General features: G+C 50.6%; 1 protein-coding gene across 2 annotated transcripts in view; it reads right to left on the bottom strand.

Annotated features, from left to right (window-relative positions):
- ZFYVE1 (zinc finger FYVE-type containing 1) overlaps positions 1-21,606 on the bottom strand; it is a 66,113-nt gene continuing 44,507 nt past the window's right edge. For both annotated transcript variants that reach the window (XM_075530581.1, XM_075530582.1), the window contains exons 5-12: positions 11,247-11,353; positions 8,603-8,711; positions 7,056-7,153; positions 6,850-6,967; positions 5,106-5,276; positions 4,093-4,273; positions 3,037-3,150; positions 1-1,558 (exon numbers count right to left, since the gene is read on the bottom strand). In XM_075530581.1, the coding sequence (XP_075386696.1) occupies positions 1,326-1,558; positions 3,037-3,150; positions 4,093-4,273; positions 5,106-5,276; positions 6,850-6,967; positions 7,056-7,153; positions 8,603-8,711; positions 11,247-11,353 (1,131 nt within the window). In that variant the 3' untranslated portion in view covers positions 1-1,325. The remainder of the gene's footprint in view (positions 1,559-3,036; positions 3,151-4,092; positions 4,274-5,105; positions 5,277-6,849; positions 6,968-7,055; positions 7,154-8,602; positions 8,712-11,246; positions 11,354-21,606) is intronic.

Raw genomic sequence — 21,606 nt, 5'->3', positions numbered from 1 at the left:
TCCGCAGGGAGATTGCTTTATAATGGTGAATTCAAGAATACACGATTCTAGGGCAGGGCCGGGGCCACAGGAGGCCATAAGGGAGCAGGTCAGAGGGCCAACCCGCGGGCTCCAGGCTCCGTCACACTGACGCCCACCCGCCAGAGCGACCGCCCAGGAACTCCCCAGCAGGCGCTCAACCTGCCCACCCCGTTCTGCCAGGAACGGTCTTGCTGTGCGCTCTTCGCTCTTTCGGCCACTGAAGATCGAATCCCCCGGGATGGCAGGATTTCAACACAACGGTCTCTTTCCAGTCACGAAAGATGGGGATGGCCAATCTCTTGCCGAGATACAAAAGTTCATTTTCACTTCTCTTGCCAAGGACTGAAGAGAATTTTTCTTTTTATGATCTGTTGAATTATTTATATACTTTAAAACAAAAACAACAAAAACCCTAACAGTCCACTCTGTGCTGTGTCCCTGGAAGATTCTCACGGTCACCCTTCCAGTAATACCAGGAGGGGCCGTGGGTCTGGGAACAAAGAATTAAGACACTTTAAGCAATAAAAATGCTAGTTCGACCCTCGGAAGCAGATGGGGGGGGGGGCCGGAGAGGAGCGGGGCAGCTGCTGGGTTACAGAAGCAGAGTGCCTGCCTTTGGGCCCAGCCCGGTGGGAGACACAGACATCGCCACAAGCAGGAACCGCTGCCTGGGCAGGGCCACTCCCAGGCTCCCGGGGACTGGGGGCATCGCGCTGACTGATTTTCAACTTCTGGGGGCTGAGGACCCCCCACCCCTGTGGTGACCTGCACACTAGGTTGGGTGGGCTCTGACTGAAACTGGCTCCGGCTTCGACTCCCCTGGGAGTCACAGAAGGAAAGGGCAGGAGAAGGAGAGGCAGGTGACTGGCAATGCAGCGGCTGGACATGGCCACTCTTCCAGTCCAGCCAGTGCTGGGCACGGGCCGAGGGAGGCGGGAGGTCTTCCCGGCCAGCATCCACTCTCAGTGCCTTTTGCAGGTGTATACAGGTATGGAGATAGTTACTATTTTTAACTAAATAAATGCAACGGATTGAGATTTGTGTCCCTTTGCTCTGAACTGCTGGGTCCCCTGAACTGAAGGGGGGATGGGGAGGAGAGACTTAGGCCTCCTGGCCGGATGCGGGGAGGGGGACCCCCAGCTCCCTCATCTGTCCCAACCCCAAGGAGGGAGTGTGGCCCCCAGCTGGGGAGCGTTAGGAACACTCACCACGACAGGTGACCAGGAGGGTCTACCCCAACAACCTTTCTGTTTCTAACCCTGAGAACCTAAGGAATTGTGAAGGACGTGGAGAGGGAGCTGGGGTTAAAGGTCACCGGGCTTTTTATTGCAGTTAAAGCAGACCCGGACGGGATGGTCCCAGCCACGCGAGGGCACGGCCCGCCGGTCGTGTGAGCACTCATCACAGAAGCCCTGTCCGCAGGCCCGGCAGTGGTGCTTGGAAAGCTTGATGCTGAACTCCTTGCGGCAGTTGTGGCAGTGCAGGATCTCGTGGTCGGGCACCCAGTACGCCGGCCTGGCTGCGTCCTTCACCAGACCTGCAAGAGCCAGGGAGCGGCGGTGGGTGGGATGCACCCCTCCACCCCCACCCCAGCCCGATGCTCTGCGCCTCACCTGGCAAGAGGCCTCGGCAGGGACCTCACTGGCTCTCAGACCCACCCACACACATACCCAGCCTCCACCTCCCACCGTCAGGGTGGGCAGGGGCCCAGACATGGCTGTTTCTTCACCAGCTAAGCTCACTGGTGACCCCACAGGGCTACAGCGTTCAGAACCCTCCAACAGAACCCGGAGTTGAGAGGCAGACAGACCTTTCTGCAAATCCCAGTTCTACTGAGCACGCGCCAATTAGCAGCTGCGGGACAGAGATGTGATGGAGCTTCCCAAAGCCTTGGCTTACTAAGCTCAATAAACCCACTCCAAGAGCGCTCGAGGGTTACGAGAAATCCCGCCTGCAGGATGCTGGCTGGGTCCTGATGCCACCCAGCCAGGAGTCTATTGTCTCCACTGTAAAAGAGCCCAAGTAGGCCAGGTCAAGGCAACCTTGCCAGAAGCCCTCCATAAACTCCCCCTGCCCACATCCTGGTTGCCAAGTACCCACTCACTGTCCAGAGCTAGAGGCAGCAACCCTTAACACTAACAGCTAGGCTGGTGTGACAGCTACCGCTCCCTTGAATCCACCTGGGCACCGTGAAGACAAGACTGGAGGCAACTTTGTGCCAATTTCGGACCCAGGTCTTTAGAAACTGAGCACTCCTACTTTCCAGTCTCTTGGAACATGAGCTCTTGGGGCCCTGGCTGCCATGTAACAAGTCCAACTGCCAAAAGAGAGACGGTGTGGGCGAGGCTCTGAGAATATAATATGGACAGGCGGTGGAGGGGGGGGCGTGTTCTGCAGGGCCCAGCCTTCCAGCCAGCCTGGCCCAGGCACCCAGGAACAAGTGAGGCTCATTGCACCCTCGAGATGCGTCCACTGCCACAAATATCAGGTAGTAATTCCAGGCAATGCCACGCTGAGAGGATCTTAACCCTCTCTCCAAATCATTCCCTTGTCAGTCCCTTCCCTGACGTCCACAGGTGTGAAAACATGATGCACTAAGCCTAATGTCACTGAGCTAATGCCGACTCACTGCAACCCTTTATAAGACAAGAGAACTCCAGGTGGCTGAGACTGAACCTTCACACAAACAAGCAGACAGCCTCGTCATCCTCCTGAGGAGCAACTGGTGGGCTGGAACCACCAACCTTGTTGTCAACAACCCACTGCTCCACCTCACAGGGCCATGGGGACGCCTCCACAGTCAGAGCTGGGAGCACGGTCTCCAAGAACAAGGGGTAAACATGCCAACCGACCCACTAAGAGCTCCTGCAGAAGTGGGTGCCGATGCTTATTTGGCTGCCCAACCCAGTTCAGTTCTGCAAGGCCCTGACTGAATGAATGATAACCCCGGGCATTCTAAAACCCTTCTCCCACCTACCCGGTACGGTACCCCAGAGCCAACACTGCCAGACCCACCTAGTGGTATGTCGATGGCTGTTGCCACAGCTCCCAGAGTGCTCTGCACGGCCTCGCCCACCTTCCGGGCAATCAGTGTTCCGCCTTCCTCATCCACCTGTGCCTCAGCAACATCTGAACACGAACGAGAAAGGAAAAGCTGTCACCTCTTACTCGTGTCCCAGGGGACACACAGAGCATCCTGCAGGGCACCCCTGAGTCTCCTCCCAGGGTGGGAGGTGCTGGCCTGCACAAGACCCCAGGACTGTGGAGGATGGGCCCCGACTCTGAAATTAGGGGGCACCTGATAAGACATCAACCGGCAGCCTCACAACTGTTGTGAGGTGGCAGCGAATTGGTTTCCACCCTGAGTGACCCTGTGGATGTCAGAACGAAGGCCTGCCCAGTCCTGTGCCAACCTCACAATTGGTCCTTATGTCTGAACCCGTCGAAGCAGCCACCATGTCAGGCCATCTTCCCAAAGATCTTCCTCTTTTTCACCGCCCTGCTGATTTACCAAGCATGCCGTCCTTCCAGGGACGGCTCTCTCGGGACATGTCCTCACTATGTTGGGACGAAGTCTTGCCATCTTTGCCTCTAAGAGCATTCTGGCTGTACTTCTTCCAAGACAGATCTGTTTGTTCTTTAGGCAGTCCGTGGCACTTTGAATATTCTTCACCCGCACAATTCAAATGCACCGATTCGTCTTCGGTCTTCCCTATACAATTCAACTTAGAACCTCCTTGGGGAGAAGACTCAGGTCAGGGCACCTCTGATAAACATTGCTGCCTTTTAGAATGCAGATGCCAAGATGCCACGTGAGGGTTTCTTTCCCTGGGAAGCGCTTCTGGAGCTCTGAGTGCAAGACAAGTCCAACCCCCCTGAGAGAGAAGACCCAAAGGGCTCTTGACAGAGCGCTGAGAGCAGGGCTGGCCAGACCAGGAGAGCAACCGCTCTCAGGAGAATGATGTGGTTCGGAACGGGAGAGGCCGCGGGGCACCTAGTGCTTCCTGGTCTTCCAGTGCCAACGAGAGGTCCCTCCGTGCCCACCCTGGCAGCGCCCAGGCCCCACGTTACCTAGGTGGACACTCGCGGCTTCGTAGCAGCCGTCACACACGCGCACGGGCGCAGGCCCCCAGCCCCGCTCGGGCACCGGCCGGGTCTTGGATGAGCAGCTGTCACAGAAGCCCTCCCCGCAGGCCCGGCAGTGATGCTTCGTGTCATTCTCTTTAAATGATGTCGCACACTTGCTGCAGCTCTGTCCCAGCCCCAACACAAAACAGGCAGGTTACCGCTCATGCTGTGTGACTGAGAAAGGCAGCCATTCTCGGGGGAAGTTCGTGGGACCCCCCCGGAATGCAGGACCCCCACAAGCCTAACAGAGGTGGGTCCCAAGAGCGCCAGAGAGCTGCAACGCCCCATCTGAAGCACAGCCTGGGTGTCACTTTTTCCTTGAGTTCCCGGAAGGTCCCTCAAATCCTGACTGGCTGAGTCACCAGGATCCCGGAAGGGACTGGGCCAGAATAGCAACAAGAACTCTTGTTGCTGTTGTTCACAGCCTCTTAAAGGAGCCTCCGGGAAGCTGGAGGAACTGCTCCAAAGGAGTTACGGGCTGGAGGCTGAGAGTCTAGTGCTGGGATGACTAGAGACTAGCTAACACTCGGTCTCCGCTCGATGGGAAACTCTGTCCTAAGAGTTAGCCACCCAGAGTGAAGAAGGCTGGTGAGCAGTGGGTTCAGGCCGAAGCTGGTGCTCCCTGGCTGTGGCTGCTGGTGGAGACTCAGGGCTTGTCAAGGAAGGGCCCCAGGGATCTCTAAGGGCCTTTGCCACCTGGAGGTCTCATGCTCCTGGGCTTCTGACCCACATCCATCAGCCCTCCCAGGAAAGGAAACTCAAATGCACCCATGGAAGCATCCCACGGGGACACTGGTCAGCCTACAGGAAATGGGCTGCCTCATGCAGGCCACCCTCCCCGTCATCTAGAAGCTGTGTACTGGGGGAGTCCTGCCCCTCCCTCAGAGGACCAGGGCAGCACTGGGCAACGCGGCACGAGGAGGGTGAGTGAGTAACGTCGCAGGTACCACCCGTACCAGAATCTGGGAGTTGGGCCTCCAGTAGGCAGGGGCAATCTGGTCCGTCAGCCAGGAAGTGACGGCCTTGGTGGGCCCAAGGCTGAGCTCGGACACCGACTGGGCCATGAAGTTCATTCCATCCAGCAGGCGCTGGGCAGCGTTGTTGTTGTCCTTCAAAAAGCCATCGGTCTGGAAAGAAAACGCTGAGTGAAGGGAGGGAAAGGAAAGGGGCGAATGGTCTCAGGTGAGCTGTGCACGCACCCAGCCCACTCAGAACCACAGTCCCCCTGCCAAGAAGACTCAGGACCCACTCGGGCTTCCAGGCCCAGCCAGTCACCACTGACGGGCTCCCTTCAGAGGTGGCCAGGAAGCTTGGGTGCACAGTTGTTCAGGCTGGGACTTACTCTGGCCGTAAAATCTGATGTTAGATCTGGACCCGCCCATGTAAAGCTGACACCCCCCCAAAAGCCCCTACCCCGGGCGAAGTTAGGAGGTCTTCCTCTCTGTTCCTCCAGGAATCAGATTCTAGGATTCAGTATAAATCGCTCTTTGTATTTCTGACTCTGAAGTCTCTGAGAAAAATACCTATTTGTTCCACTTTGGGCACACAGTGCTCCCTGATGTAGTGGACAGGATGAAGGAGTGCCCGAGCAGACAGGAGGGGAGGCACCTATACTCCGGGCACCCCACAATCTCTGCGGAGCGCAGTCTGCCCATAGACTAGGGAGGGACTGTTTCCCAGGAACGGAAGCTCTCTTACCACTGAGATGGTACCGGAGAGGGGAAATGAATGAAGATAGGTCAAAACAGAACCAGCACCGATCACAACGTGGTGAGAGAGCTACACTCGTCCAAAGCCACACTAAACCCTTGGGACACTGATGGCCCTGGACCATCCTGCTCAAGGAGTGGATTCCAGAAATGAGCTCACGCTGTGCTGCCAGGTTCTGGGGGGCCTGGGGGACACTGAAAAGAGGGTGAGAAACAGTAAGCACCCTCCGTTCCAGGGTGCCTATAGGCTCTGGCGACCCAAAGATCTGCAGGCACTCCGTTCGGCTGGATGGTGGAATTGGAAGCACCCACCCAAAGCGATCACCACCAGAGGGAACAGCTGGGGGTGCAGCACGTCCCTTTGTGAGCGTTAAACTGCTCCCCCTTTCTTCCGGAGGAGAGCCGCTGTGGGCTTTGTCTGTGCACGATTCCAAATACAAATAACGTCTGAAGCTCACACTGAAGCCACCAAACCCTGCCTCATAAGCAGATTTGCTTCTATATGACACCTTGAATCAAAAGTCTGATTAAAAATTGCAAGTAGGAAAGAGCTGGAGATATATAAACGTGCTTCTCAGACTACACTTGAAGAACATTTCCCCAAATAAAAGGCTCCTTCGTTAATGCAAAAAAAAAAAAAAAAATCAATCAAAGACGACATAAGTGCCCCAAAAAAGGCACAGGAAGCCGAAGATAGCACCAGACAGAAAACTAGCGAAAAAGGAGAAAAATGAGAAGTGGAATCAATGTGGAAGGTGGAACAGGCAAGCATGTAAGTAGCAACTGCATCCATACAAATATCTGCACCTATCTATCTATCTGTCTGTCTGTCTATCTATCTATCTAATCTAATCTATATGGCATCTGAGAGAGGTGACTAGGGACCGTGAGTGGCGAGAAGGTGGAAAGAAGTGTCCTGTGCCACTGCAGGGAAGCCATCCTGAAGCCGGGATTCCCGTGCGAGGAAGGAAGGGAGAGCAAAGCCTCGTACTCCAGGCCACACGTGCACGATCTCCGTCCGCACCACCGTGTCCACAGGGTCTTGGTTCCCGAACCAGTACTGGCGGCTCCGATACACCACGCCGCAGTTAGGGCACTCGATCACATACCTACAGGAAAGGCAAACAGACACTGTCACCAGCCAGCGCTTGGGGAGGCAAACACGCCCAAAGCCTCAGGGGAATCAGTGACACTCACCCAGACCAGGCATACTTTGCGAGCCCCATCCAGGGCGAGTCGGTGGAGGCAGATGTCTTGGGCACGACGCTGACTTCCTTGCCCCTCTCGTAGCAGGCCTGAAACACAGCACTGCCAGCTTCTAATCTGCACACCAGGCCCCCTGGCTCCGCACACCCCGCTCAGCACACCACCACCTGTGCCCCCCACCCCACCCCAACACACACACACCATCCCTGCATCTCCACAGAAGCCAGTGTCCTGCATGTTCAAGCGGTGAGGGTGAGGGTGGGCTGGGCTCTAGGTTATACACCTGTCACAGGGGGAAGGAATCCATCCTTAAGAAAGAGGACTAGGCGGGGAACGAATGACAGAACTGTAAGTGACTGGATACTTTGGATGGTGTAAGATATGGCAATATTAATAATAAAGGGTTACTGGGAGGGGGAGGGGGGATAAAGGGGGCTGATATCAGAGAGTTCAAGAAGAAAGAAAATGTCTTGAAACTGATGGTGGCAGTGATTGTACATTGATGCTTGATCTAATTGAATTATGAATTGCTAGAATATCTGTAAGATCTCCCAATAAAATGATTTGGGGGGAAAAAAGGAATAAGCATTGTACGTGATCCTTACAGAAAAGCTCAGGATGAGGAGAAAAGAAGCTTAAGTAAATAAGCTTAAAAATCTATGTAAGTTAAAATATGACAATGGGACATCCCCTCACAGAAGGGTCACAGGAAGGGATGAGTCAACCAGAGTGCAGCATAGCACTGATGAAACACACCATATTCCTCTGGTTCCTTGAGGCCTCCTCACCCCCCACTATGTGGGCTAGACCAGAGCACGTGCACAGGTACAGCTAAGAGATAAGAGCTCAGAGCACATGGAATCCAGGAACAGGAATGGGAGTAGCCACTCCAGGAGGAGAAGGGGAAGGCAGAGCGAGGAGGGGAGGAAAGGGGAACCGATCACAATGATCGACACATAACCCCACACACCCACCCCCCAGGGGGACGAACAACAGATCTGGGGGGAAAGGGGGGACAGTGGTAGGTGTAAAACATGAAAATAACAGTAATTTATAATTTATCAAGGGGTCATGAGGGGGGACGGAAGGAGAGGGACTGATACCAAGGGCTCAATAGAAAGTAAATGTTTAGAAAATAATGATGGCAACATATGTACAAATGTGCTAGATGCAGCTGATGTATGGATTGTTATAAGAGCTGTAAGAGTCCCCAATAAAAGGATCTTTCTTTTTTTTTAATTTAATCAATCTTTTTATTGGGGCTCATACAACTCATCACAATCCATACGTACATCAATTGAGTAAAGCACCCTTATATATTCACTGCCCTCGTCATTCTCAAAAAAGGATCTTTCAATTATAAAAATAAATAAATAACAAGGGGCCGCAGCAACGAAGACATGGGAGTCCATCTGGGTAGAGATGAGGAAGAGTGCTAGGGAGCTTGATGGAAACTGCAGCTCCAAACCAGTCTCACCTAAAGGACAGCCTGGCCAGCAGGCAGCTAGTGGCCCAGGTGGAGTCGAGCGGGCACTCACCTTGCAGGTGAAGACCCGGTTGTCGTACTGGTGAGAATAGCTGCAGCGGCTCTTGGCTTCGTGCGGCACTCCTTCCTTCCCGTGATTCATGCTGTTCTTACACCCAGCCCTGAAGAAGTCCCCAAAGCCAACAATGAGGCGGCTAAAGGCCCCTGTGCCACCTAAGCAGGAGACTCTGACCCGGGCCCGGCAGACCTGCCTGTGGACTGGGCCCCAGACACAGAGCACAAGGAGCGCCAACGCATCGTGGACGCCTCCTGGACAAGCTCCCCAGCACTCTGCACAGGGACAGGAAGGAAAAACTCTCTTCTTGGAAACATCACCTGGTGCACGCAGCCTCTGCAGGAAGGGGGTGGGCGGAGACCCCAGTCACGCTGACAGGAGCTGCAGCCGAACTGGCTCTCATGGAACGCACACATCCACATGGGGATAAAGTGGAAGGTTTCGCCAGGACAGGCTGCCAAAACGCAACAAAAATCACCCCCCAAAATCTGGCCATGCACTCAGGGCCGGGTTGAGTGGAACTAGGAAACCTTCCAAATGCACCGTGAGCTCCGCGGTCCTGACAACTTGAGGCCAGAGCTCAGCACTGGGAGTAAGAGAGGCTGGGGAGAATGGAAGCGCAGTGAGTCTGCAGGGCCCCCCGCCAGTGCTGGGTCCAGGGGATGCTGAGCAAACGAGGCAAGTCATCCTGGTGACTCATGCATCTCCCCCTTCCAAGCTCAGCTCGTCAAGTAAGACCCTGGTTCTCCTGTCTGGGGGTGGGGGTGGGGGGTACAATCTGAGAGCCAACCCCCTGCTCGATACCTCATCTGGAGGCCAGTTGGTACCCAGGTGGTCAACAGGCTCGACACCAAAGGTTAATCCTGGCCACTCAACAGGGAAAGGCTATGGCTCCCTACTTCAGTGGAGCACCCAGGCAGTGGTCCTGGAGGGAGCCGAGACCACCAACGCCGTGGTGAAGAGGGTTTTGGTTTGGGTTTTATTTGCTGGCGTTTGGGATTCAATAGCCAGCCACTGCTCAGGCGAGCGGTGGTCCTCCAAGCGGGTCTCCATTGCACAGCAAGCTCAGCATTACCCGAAAATGTACTAGAAAGGCTGAGTCTCAGGCCCTACCGTTGACCTACTGAATCAGAAACTCCGGGAGCGGAGCCCAGGAATCTGTTTTAGCAAGCCCTTCGAGAGAATCACCGCTCTAGGCTCTCTGCACCCAGTGTGGTGCACGGACCTGCAGCACCAGCATGGCCAGTCAGGGAGCCCCACCCGAAGCTGCAGATTCTGATGATGCGTCTTAGCGCAATCCCACCTGGATGTAGATGTGGACTAACCTGTGTTCTCAACCCTGGTTGCATGTTAGAAATAGCTGCTGAATCTTTCAAAGACACTGATGCTCAAACCATAACTCAGACTCAGGTTGGGCCCAAGCTGCAGGTATTTTGCAAACTCTTTGGTTAATTCTAACAGGCTCTATTCCAGCTGTCCCAACAGTGGAAAAATAGCTTTGCACATGGCGGCCATCCAAACATTAGTGGACAGGCCTGAGGCCTGTGAGCAAGCACTGAAAGGCCCCCTGTAGATCAAACCTTGAACCCAAAGTGACCCCTGCAGTCTTCTTAAAACCGAGCAACAGGCAACTTGGCTAGTAACGAGTGTCTGCCTTTTCCACTACCCTTAAAACAAAGAAACACCAGAATGAGCCATTTGATTTATGATTCAACAAAGCTCCATTTTGATTTCCTTCTGGTTTAGTCCTCGGACTCCGTGCACATGCCTTCAACCCTAGGGCTCCGGCTCTCTGCTCAACGAGGGACGCGAGTCTGATCCGGCTTCGGAACCTGCAGCACCTGTGGGACCACCACAGGCCCTCCGGACAGGTGTTTGGGCTCTGGACAACTTCCCGGGAACGTCTATGGCACAGGGCACACACCTCTCCTGTGGTCGGCCTGGGCACGCACCACGTGGGGATTCTGGGGAAGCCCCCCCACCTTCGTGGTACAAAAGTCAGCCATTCTGGTATTTTTGGAGGCTGTATTGCAGGGCAGCCTGAGGTGGTCAGACGCGGGACCCAGCGGCAGGCCTCTAGAAACAACCCTGCGGCAGCAGCAGGACGCTCTCTGAAGCTCTAGCTTCACGGGACCCACGGGACCCAAGAGAAACTCGAAAGACTACATAAGCACTTTGGGGGGCAGTGGTTTATGCTAATGAGAACATCTCAGAAAAGCAGGGCACACAGGGTTTGTGCACCTCAAAGACTACCTGTTACTACAGACACGGAGACACTGCTGTGTGTTTTGAGGCGTTTACTCTCAACAACCAAAAAAGTGGGGAGAGAAATCCCCTATAGAAGAAACCATTTCTACCAAATTTCTGCCATAAAAAGGACCCAGACCAGAAGCTGGGAGCATCTCAGCCAGGCTGGCCTATGCTGAGAAATTCCTCATGACCGCGTGTCCCAACTGGGGCCCCTTCACCCTCAGCATCACCAGGAAAAACTGAGACACGCCCTGTCCTGGCCCTCACCTGCCAGCCTTCCATCAGCTCTGTAATCCAGCCAGAGCCTGGGTGACCTACATGCAGAGCCGGGGTCGGGGAGCCACCACTCTACAAGCCCCGTGCCCAGGGAGGGGCGGCAGGCCTCACTCACCCACAGCTGAGGCACACGGAGGAGCAGGTGAAGTACTCATCTGGGAAGAAGGAGCTGTGGGCCATCTGGTCATCGGGGATCTCGCCGCTGAAGCGGTCGCTCAAGGCCTGCGGGGAGAGGGGGAAGGAGACTCAGCAGACAGCCCTGGACCCTCGCCTTCCGCTGATTTTCTCTGGAGGGTCCCCTCACTAGCTGCTGGCAGGGCGCGCGCAGCGGAAAGAGGGGCCGCGATGACACGTGCCAATCCTCACCCAGGAAACCTCAGCGGGCACCAGACCAGTGCCTGAGAACCAAAGAAGGCAAGTGGTCCCTCTGGTTACCTTGGGCGTCGTAAGCACACCCCACTGTGTTCATGCCAGACCATCACAGATACTGATTCATGCCCAGGTCAACTTTGGGAAGCAGGGGCCAAGAAACGGAGCCCCGAGAAGGTGGCTTGCCTGGAGGCCAAGGACAACGTTGAGCCATGAGCCGGGCGGGTCCCTGGGTTTGCCGCCCAGTTCTAACCACAGGTGCTCATTTGGAGTGGACAAGAGCACGGCATCATCCCACTGTAGAGACAACGCCGCCCCCCAAAACGCGAAGGAGAATCAGGACAGTGTCTGGCAGCCTTTGGTCAACAATACTGAGCTGAAAACCAGAGAATGGCCACCACGGAGCCCAAGAACAAGCACACAGCGCTTGGAGCAGCCAACTGAACAGGGAGTTTCCATTTCTAACCTTCTATTTTTATTCATTACTTGATGCTGAACGTATTATTCAAGGTTATTTCCCTCTAGACTCTAGTCATGTGCAGTGGAAAAAGTGATATAAATTAAATAAATTCTGTTTCCCAAGCATTAAAAATCAGTAACATTATTCAGTCTCCTAGCCAGGGGCACCAGACCCTGCGGCTTGGACGAGGAAAGAAAGCTCAAGTACTGGGACAACGTGGAGGCGTCCGGGAAGACGGGGCTGCTACCAGCAGGCCCTCGAGCTGGCCTCCCCTGCAAGTGCAAGGAAGCTGAGCTGGCTGCTGAGGGGCAGAACAGTGGGAAAGGACGGAGAGACAAGAAGCAACATGAGCTGATGAGGTTGGAAAAGCCTTTCTTCCCACAACTCCAGGGCTGCCCACGCCCCCACCCCCCAACTGCTGTGAACCAGTGCAAGGGCACAGCAAAAGGGCCTGCTTCCCTAACCACCCCAGCCCCTGCCTGCTCAAAGCAGCAAGGCCACCAGCTGCTGCCCCACAAGCAACAGGGCAGACCTCGCCAGGGTCCCCTGGGCATGCACCAGCACCTCCTCCACCCCGAGATGGAAGGTTGCAAGCCTAATGCAGATTGCTACAGCAGGCTGTGCAGTGGAAGCTACTCACACAGGAAACACCTCACCAGCTTCCCTGTCCCTTCTGCAGCCCAGGCCTCTGCTTTTCATCAGGGCCGAGGGTTGCTGGCACCCTGAGGTAGGCATCTTCAGCAGAGGCTACACCCACAGCCAACAACCCAGGGCTCTGGTAGCAGTCAGGCAGACCTCCCTAGGGATCTCTGTGGAGCATGACAACTCTTTCTACATCCAAACATTGGCACCTGCAGGCCCGCTTTGAACTGCTAGAGAAGCGGCCTCACGTGGAGTCTGCCCCCAGAGAGCGCACCCTCTCTCTGGGCCTCCCTGTGCGCCCCAGAGCTCTGGCCTCTGGAATCAGGAGGGCAAACGTCCTTGGGGGTGGTGAGGGTTCATCTGCCCCAGTTCCAGTGGGCACCGAGGCTGCTGATGGAGGCTGCTGTGCATTAGTTGAGAGGAAGGCTGCACTCTCGGCCAATACTAGCAGGGGGGCTCTGCTATGTCCCTGGCAGGCTCCCCTGGGCATGTGACATCTGCGGACTGTTGGTTGCCGGGCTGTTGCAGTGGCTACCGAAGGCACTTGCAGTGGAGTTGCTTCACAGTCAGCATCCTACCTGCCACCCTGCGCACCCATCGCTCAGCCTCTGAAACCAAAAGGACACACAGCTACCTGTCTGTCTGTTCCCTTATACTCGGGGTCAAGGGCAGCTGACTGAGGCTGCTATAAGCAAGGAAGCAGGCTTCTTGAGTGGAAGCTCCAGCCCACAGCCAACAAACTGCAGGGCAGGCTCAGTGAGCAACAAGGCAAGCCTCCTCGGGGCCGTCTGGAATGTGGCGATCCTCGCTCAGCACCTAGCTGCCAGCTGCTGTATGGATGCAAACTCTGAGAGAGGGTCCCTACGTGGAGTCAGAGGGTAGGTCACCTAAGTGGAGCTTGCCCCCCCCTCCCCCATCCACACAGCTACTGGGGCTCTGAAACCAGAAAGAGAGGCTTCACCGCAGTGCTTCTGCTGAGTGCTGGCCCCTCCTCTGCAAAGAGGAAAACTGCCCTGGGTTTCCACTGAAGGCCAGCTCAAGATGGAAGCGGTGCCTCCCTCCGGAGACGGGGAGGAAACCCCAGGCACAGAGCACCATACACAGTCCCAAAGTGGGGTCCACAGGGTGTGGGTTTCCCCACAAATGCGACAGCAGAAACGGAAAAGGGGGATTATAACCAACCTGATAGAGATAAAAGAGAATCGTGGTACAATATTGTGGACATCTGTATGACAACAAACTGCATAACCAAGAAGAAACAAATTCCTTAAAAGCACACAACCTCCTCAAAGAGGAAAAAGCAAGCCTCAAGAGACCCATAACAAGAGAAACGACTGAATCAGTGATCAAAAACCTCCCAACACAAATCAAAGTCCTGGACCAATGGCTTCACTGGAGAATTTTACCAAGTACTTACCGAAGAACTGACACCAATACTCCTTAACTCTTCCAAAAGACAGAGAAGGAAGGAATGTTCCCTGATTTATTCTACAAGTCCGCAAAACCCTAATGCCCAAATCAGAAAAGATACCATGAAACTATAGGCCAATAGTGCTTATGAATATAAATGCAAAATTACGAGTGAACAAAATCTCAGCTCAACTCACTGCCATTAGTCAATTCCGACTCACAGCAACCCTACAGGACAGGGTATCTAGCAGAATATTAAAAGAGTCATACATGGGGGATGGGGAGAGGAGCTGAGAGCAAGGGCTCAATAGAAAGTAATTGTCGGCCTTCCAGATCGGCTGGTGGTGACGGCGGCCGTGCGTGCGAGGGAACCGTTGCTTCTCCGAGTCGCTCTCTCCAAGGCTCTGTCCCTGTGGTCGGCATGGCCCATGGAAATCAGAGAGAACTTGCTCAGGAGATGAGCAAGGGAAAAAGAAGGCAGCTTGACTCCCTCTCAGAGGAAGCAGAGATTCTGAGATCACGCTGCAGAAGCAGAAGGCAGCCAGCGAGAAGTCTATGCAGACAAGAGAAAAATGACCGGCTGATTTGGAACACCTGGGTGCTCCTGCCAACGAGGTATAGCATATGCTCTGAGATCCAGATTCTGTACACTACTACTACTACATACATTATAACTTATCCTTATAAAGCGGTCTATTTTAAACTTTACCTTTCAACCTGATTTCGTGTGATGTTTTAGAACCATTCTTCAAAAAAAAATAAAACACTAACCATGCATGTAAAAAAAGAAGTAATTGTCTAGAAAAGAATGATGGCAACATATGTACAAATATGCCTGATACAATTGGTGTATGGATTGTAATGAGAACTGTAAGAGCCCTCAATAAAATGATCCAAAAAAAGAGGCATACACCGTGACCACCACTTGTAGATCAGTTTGTCCTACTGTGGTGGCTTGTGCGTGGCTGTGATGCCGACGGCTATGTCACTGGTGTTTCAAATACCAGCAGGGTCCCCCAGAGGGAACGGTCTCATCAGAGCTTCTAGACCAGGAAGAGCTTAAGAAGGAATAGGCTGTCCACTTCTGAAGAATTAGCCACTGAAAAACCCTTATTAACAGAACACTGCCAGAAACCTCAAGAACAGGAGCACTCTGCCGGGGTTGAGCGCCGCGAGCGGAGCCCTCAGGGAGAAAGGCTCTCCCATTAAGACTGGGGAAGAGCTGCCGTCTCAACGGAGCGCTGATTAGAATGACCTACAAGGAGGAAAGCTTAAGGGCCTTCATTTGCTGATAGGGCTTGACTCAAACTGAGAAGACACAGCTACAAACACCAATTAATTAACAAGTGGAACACAGAATGCACTAAATTTGAATCTAGGAAAATTGGAAATCATCAAAAATGAAATGGAATGCATAAAGATCAATATCGTAGGCATTAGCGGGCTGAATGCACTGGTACTGGCCATTCTGAATCGGACAACCATAAGGTTTACTCAAGAGAAGCGGCATCACACTGTCAAAAAGAACATTAAAAAAACTTATTTCAACATCTATCTTGAAGTATGATACGTATGGTATGATAAGTATCATATCATGCTATGATAGGATAGTATCTATGCACATACAAGGAAATCTAATCAATACCACTATTATTCAGATTCATATACTAAGCACTAAAACTACTGAAAGAATTGAATTCTACCATCTTCAGTCTGAAACTGATCAAACATGCGATCAAGATGTATTGATAATTATTGATAATGGAATGCAAAAATTGGAAACAAAGGGGAAGGAACAGTAGTTGGAAATATGGCTTTGGTAAAAGATATTTACTGGTATGATAGGATTTTGCAAGACCAATGAGTTCTTCATCATAATACCTTTTTGAACAACATAAACAGTAACTATGCAGTGGACCTTTCCACATTGAACACACAAGAATCAAATAGACTACATTAGTGGAAAGAGACAACGGAGAAGCTCAACATCAACAGCTAGAACTGGGTCAGGAGCGGACAGTGGAACAGACCATCAATTGTTCCTATGCAAGTTCAAGTTGAAGGGCAGGAAAAAAGTGAAAGACCTTTTACGAGATGGATTGACACAATAGCTGCAACAATATGTTCAAACAAAAGAAACTTGTGAGGATGACACAGGCCCGAGCAGTGTCTCCTTGCTGTACAGAGGGGACACTATGAGTTGGAACTGACTTGATAGCGCCTAACGACAACGGTACCGTGACCAAGTGCAATTTATCCAAGGAATGCAGGGATGGCTCAGTATTACAAAGTCAATCAATATAATGCACCACATCAACACAACAAAGTAAAAGAACCACACTGTCATCTTTATATGGAGAAAGAATATTTAATAAAATTGAATACTTTTTTATTAAAATCCTGAAGAGGATTAGAACAGGAAGGACACTGCTCAATAGGATCAGGGTATATAGGAAAAGCCAACCCACTCACTGCCGTCCTGCTCAGAGCAGACAATGCAGAGAGGACCAAAGGGCTGAGCCCCACTCTGAGACACAACGTCCCTAACTAGATCATAGGGCTATGGGGGACAACACTGGAGACACAGTGCAGGAGTTTGCCCGAGCTGACCCCATCACACTGGGGCAAAACACTAAGGGCATGCAACAAAGCAGCAAGGGGAGCAAAGTGATGCAATCCCCAGGGAACACTAAAAATAGACTTCGGGGACAGATTGTGGCAACTCATCAGACTCGACTAAAAACCATTCCTAAAGGTCAAAAAACAGACCTGCAACTATTTATAGGCTTTTCCTTTTTTGTCACTGGCTTTCTTTTTGTTATTTTGCTTTTGTTGGTTTTGTTTGGCTTTATCTGTTTTTTTTTGCACTTATTAATATCTCTGCATGTCTATCTAGATATGATAGGTGGGATACACAATTCAGAGACAAAAACAATGGGACCGCCAGTTCCAGGAAGACACAGTAGAAGGGAGGTGGAAGAAAGGAAAGGGGGGAGGGGGATATCAACCAACCCAGGGACAGGGGAACAACAAGGGAACTAAAATTAATAGAGAGAAGGGTGTAGGATGCCCAGTAGAGCTTAATCGTGGAGAATGTAACAGCAAGGAATTACTAAACCCGAATGAAGGCTGAACATGATAGTGGGACAAGAGAAAAGTAAAAGAGAGGAAAGAACTAGGAGGCAAAGGACATTTATATGGTCTAAATACAGGGATATACCTATGTAAGTATATTTATATATATAAAACAATAGGGAAATAGATCTATGTACTTATATTTTATATGTTAAGAATTAAGGCAGCAGGTAGACATTGGGCCTTGACTCAAGCACTTGTCAATGCAAGAACACTTGGTTCTAATAATCCAGCATTCTGTGATGCTCACCTTCCCAACATGATCACTAAAGACAAAATGGGTCCATAAGCAAATGTGGTGAAGAAAGTTGATGGTGCCCAGCTATCAAAAGATATAGCGTCTGGGGTCTTAAAGGTTTGGAGATAAACAAGTAGCCATCTAGCTGAGAAGCAACAACGCCCTCATGGAAGAAGCACACCAGCCTGTGTGATCATGAGGTATCGATGGGATCAGGTACCTGGTATCTAAGACCCAGAACAAAATCATACCAATGTGAATGAGGGTGAGTGCGTGGAGTGGAGACTCAAAGCTCATCTGTAAGCAATTGGACATCCCCTTACAGAAGGGTCACAAGGAAGAGATGAGTCAGTCAGGGTACAGTATAGCACTGATGAAACATAACTTTCCTCTGGTTCTTTAATGCTTCTCCCCCATCCACTATCATGACCTCAATTCTACCTTACAAATCCGACTAGACCAGAACATGTACACTGCTACAGGTAAGCGCTCACAACACGGGGAATCCAGGACAGATAAACCCCTCAGGACCAACAATAAGAATAGAGATACCAGGAGGATTAGGGGAAGATGTGGGAGAGAAAGGGAATCGATCACAAGGCTCAACATATAACCCTCTCTCAGGGGGATGAACAACAGAAAGGTGGATGAAGGGTGACCGAGGACAATGTTAAGATATAAAAATAATCTATAATTTATCAAGGGTTCATGATGGAGGGAAGATGGAGTAGGGAGGGGTAAAAATGAGGAGCTGATAGCAAGGGCTCAAGTAGAAAGCAAATGTTTTGAGAATGAAGATGGCAACATATGTACAAATGTGCTTGACACAATGGATGAATGTATGGATTGTGATGAGATGTAAGAGCCCCCAATTAAAGTATTTAATAATAAGATAAAAAGGACAGCGATTTGTACAGGAGGTGAAGAAAAATAAACAAGGGAGGTGCTGTCAGCCATTCAAACAGATGAGTTTGAAAAATGTTTCCAAAAAAAAGAAAAATGTTTCCAAGAATGGAATTGCAGATTTAACAAATGTATTAAGTGTAACAAATAACCAAATGTATAAGGTTATTTTGTTTTTTAAAAAATACATAGCTTGGGGGGGGGTCTGTTGTTCTTTTTTTTTTAGTACCCCCTCATATATCCTACAAGAATCTTATATCTAAAACATTGACAATAACAAAGAGCCAAATAACTCAATCATAAACAGGTAAAAGACTTGACTAGACATTTCAGCAAAGAGGGCATTCAAAGGGCCAACAACTGGATGGGAAAGATGCTCAGCATCATTCGCCATCAACGATACATAAGTCAAACCACAATGAGATGCAATTTCAATCCCATTAAAATGGCTAAGGTTAAAAAAAAAGATGTTGGTGAGGATATGGGGAAATTGGAAGACTTATGAACTGCTAGAGGGAATTCAAATGGTACAACTGTTGTGGAAAACTACAATGCAGTTCCTAAAAATACAGCTACCAGATGACCCAGCAAATCCACTCCTCAGTACATACCCAATCGTATTCAAAGGAGAGGCTCAAAAAGAGAGTCACACACCAATGTTTATTGCAGCACTATTCACAATAGACAAAAGGTGGAAAAGACTAAAAACCCACGAACAGATCAGTGGCTAAACAAAATGTGCTCCGTAAACACTGGAATTCTCCTTAGACAGATGAGGTCCCCGTGCAAGGCACAGAAGCAAGGTGCAGCTGGCATCCATTATTAGGCTTGCAGGCATTATGCTGCGTGAATAAGCCAGCCACGAAAGGACACTACTGCAGTCCTCACATAAAAAACAAACAAGAACAGGCAAAAGTACAGACACTGAAGTTTATTATTTGTTACCAGCGGTGTGGGAGGGGAATAAGAGGATGAAGTGATTGAAAAATGACATTGATTAAGGGCTGCATAATTATTATACTTGATGTTAGTATATCGCACACCTATAAAAGGTTGAATTAGCCAAAGCTGTGTGGTAGAGAGATATAAATAGCTGCCAACGCTACTTCTCTGTACCTCACGGGCTTTGATTCCTGGGTTTGGATGTTTAAGGCCGTGGTTTCATGGAACATCCCAGTTAATTGGCTTAATGAAATATTTCGTGCTTCCGTTTTACCACCTGGTTCGCTGCAGTGTCTGGGGTCTTAAAAGCTTGCAAGTCACCGTCTAAGACACACTACCTGGCCACTGTTTGGAACACCAAAGGAAGGAAGTCAAAAACAGAAGAATGGAGGATGTTTTCCTAATTGCCTTCAAGAACAACCTCCCTTGCCATTCGACCAGAACAGGATGGTACAGGGTTACCATTACTAAACTCTGCGATCAAAGATCCCACGCAAGAATTGTCATCAGAAGTGGGAAATGAAGTACAGAATTTCAAATTCTCATGTACTATAATTGTTTGGGTCCATAGAGGGTGGAGAAACTATTGCCCTGATAGAACCTTTAAAACTTAAAACCAAAAATACTCCATGGAGTTATCTTACAATCAAACAATAGTTAGCTTAACGAGCAAAATTTTTGTTAAAGGCTGCTATGAGTATTATGCTGTTTTAAGAACTATCTACAAAGGAACAACAACACCTGAAAAGTTAGACAGGGACCGTGTGGGGCAGTGCGCTTAGCGGGAAAAGCCGGGACAGGAGTATGAAGATGGTTGTACAATTCCAAGGATGTAAGAAATATCACACGAAACTGAATGCGTACTAACTGCTGAACTGGCGTGTTTTTGCTATGTTTATTCTCAACAACAAAACACAACTAAGGAATAAAATTAAAAGGACAATATGTATTAAGAGGGCAAAAGAAACCTCAAGATGAGAGTTAGAAAGGATATATCAGATTTTAAACTCAAGTTGTCATGTTGTGAGAACTTTGCTTCATGAAAACTTATTTATTACAGTTTCTTTTTTTCAGTGAAATTTTAATGACATGTGACAGCAATGTTGGCAAGTGTAAGATAGAAAACAGTGGCAAGGCGTTGTGGCTAGCTGACGTCTCTAATGCACCTGTGAGCAGTCCCCTCCTCGCTCAGCTTCTGGAAGGATAATGTGCAAGCCCATACATACACCACCATATGCAAATGAAGAGGAATCAAATTACAAGACGGACTCGGACGAATTAAAAAACGATCCGACAAACAGTAACGCCTAACATGGATGGGTCCCTACACTTCCGACCAAGGTGCCCTGGTGGCACAGTGGGTAATGGGTAATGTGGCAGGCCGCGCTAACGCAAGGTCAGCAGCTTGAAACCGTATTACGGCTTTACATTCTCAGAAGCCCTCAGGGGCTGTTCTAGTCGGCCCTACGGGGTCAGTAAGGGCAGAACCAACTCAGCAGCAGTAGGTTTGATTCTGAGTTTATCTTCTGCCATACAGCCCTGATGGGTTACGAGTTGGGATGCTGACTGCTCGCTCCTCAGTTCAACTCTAGCAGCTGCTCCAGGGGAGAAAGATGAGCTTTCTTAAAGATTCACAGCCTTGGCTGAGTCAGAACCAACTCGATGGCAGTGAATGTGATTTTGATTTGCGTCCTCTGTCATTTTCCTGTTAGGTTGGGGTTAGGTTAGAAATGGTGTGGGGGTAACGTATGACCACCTCTGACTTCACCAGGGGAGGCAAATCAAACTCAACCCAAGGCCAATCCCCAGGCCAACGTCACACATGCATCTATCCTAACCTCATTTACCAATTCTGTCACCATCACACTTGCACGGCACTCTCTGACTTCTCAGCTGGGTTCAATAATTCATTGCAATGACCACTCAGAACACACAGAACAAACTCACAATCATGGAGTTTATTAGGGAAGTCAACAGAATCTGAAATGCTCAGGATACAGAGCACCTCTTCTCAGCAATAGCCACAGGCCGCTCTGGCCCTCAGCCTCTCAGCTCCGTGTCTGCCCTGCTCAGACAATGTTACAAAGATCTTTTATGTGCTGCTGATAAATGTCCAAAAGGCACTCAACTCTGCCATAAGCCTCATCTCGAAAGCAGTCCGCCATGGCTCTGTGGGTCAGCAAACCTCTGTGGGATTGGCCTTGGGTTGAGTTTGACTTGCCTCCCCTGGTGAAGTCAGAGGTGGTCATACGTTACCCCCACACCATTTCTAACCTAACCCCAACCTAACAGGAAAATGACAGAGGACGCAAATCAAAATCACATTCACTGCCATCGAGTTGGTTCTGACTCAGCCAAGGCTGTGAATCTTTAAGA

This window comes from Tenrec ecaudatus, chromosome 14 (assembly GCF_050624435.1).
Source record: "Tenrec ecaudatus isolate mTenEca1 chromosome 14, mTenEca1.hap1, whole genome shotgun sequence".
Lineage (NCBI taxonomy): Eukaryota > Metazoa > Chordata > Mammalia > Afrosoricida > Tenrecidae > Tenrec > Tenrec ecaudatus.
Note: the sequence above shows the minus strand (reverse complement) of the source record. Positions and strands in the feature narration are given on the sequence as shown.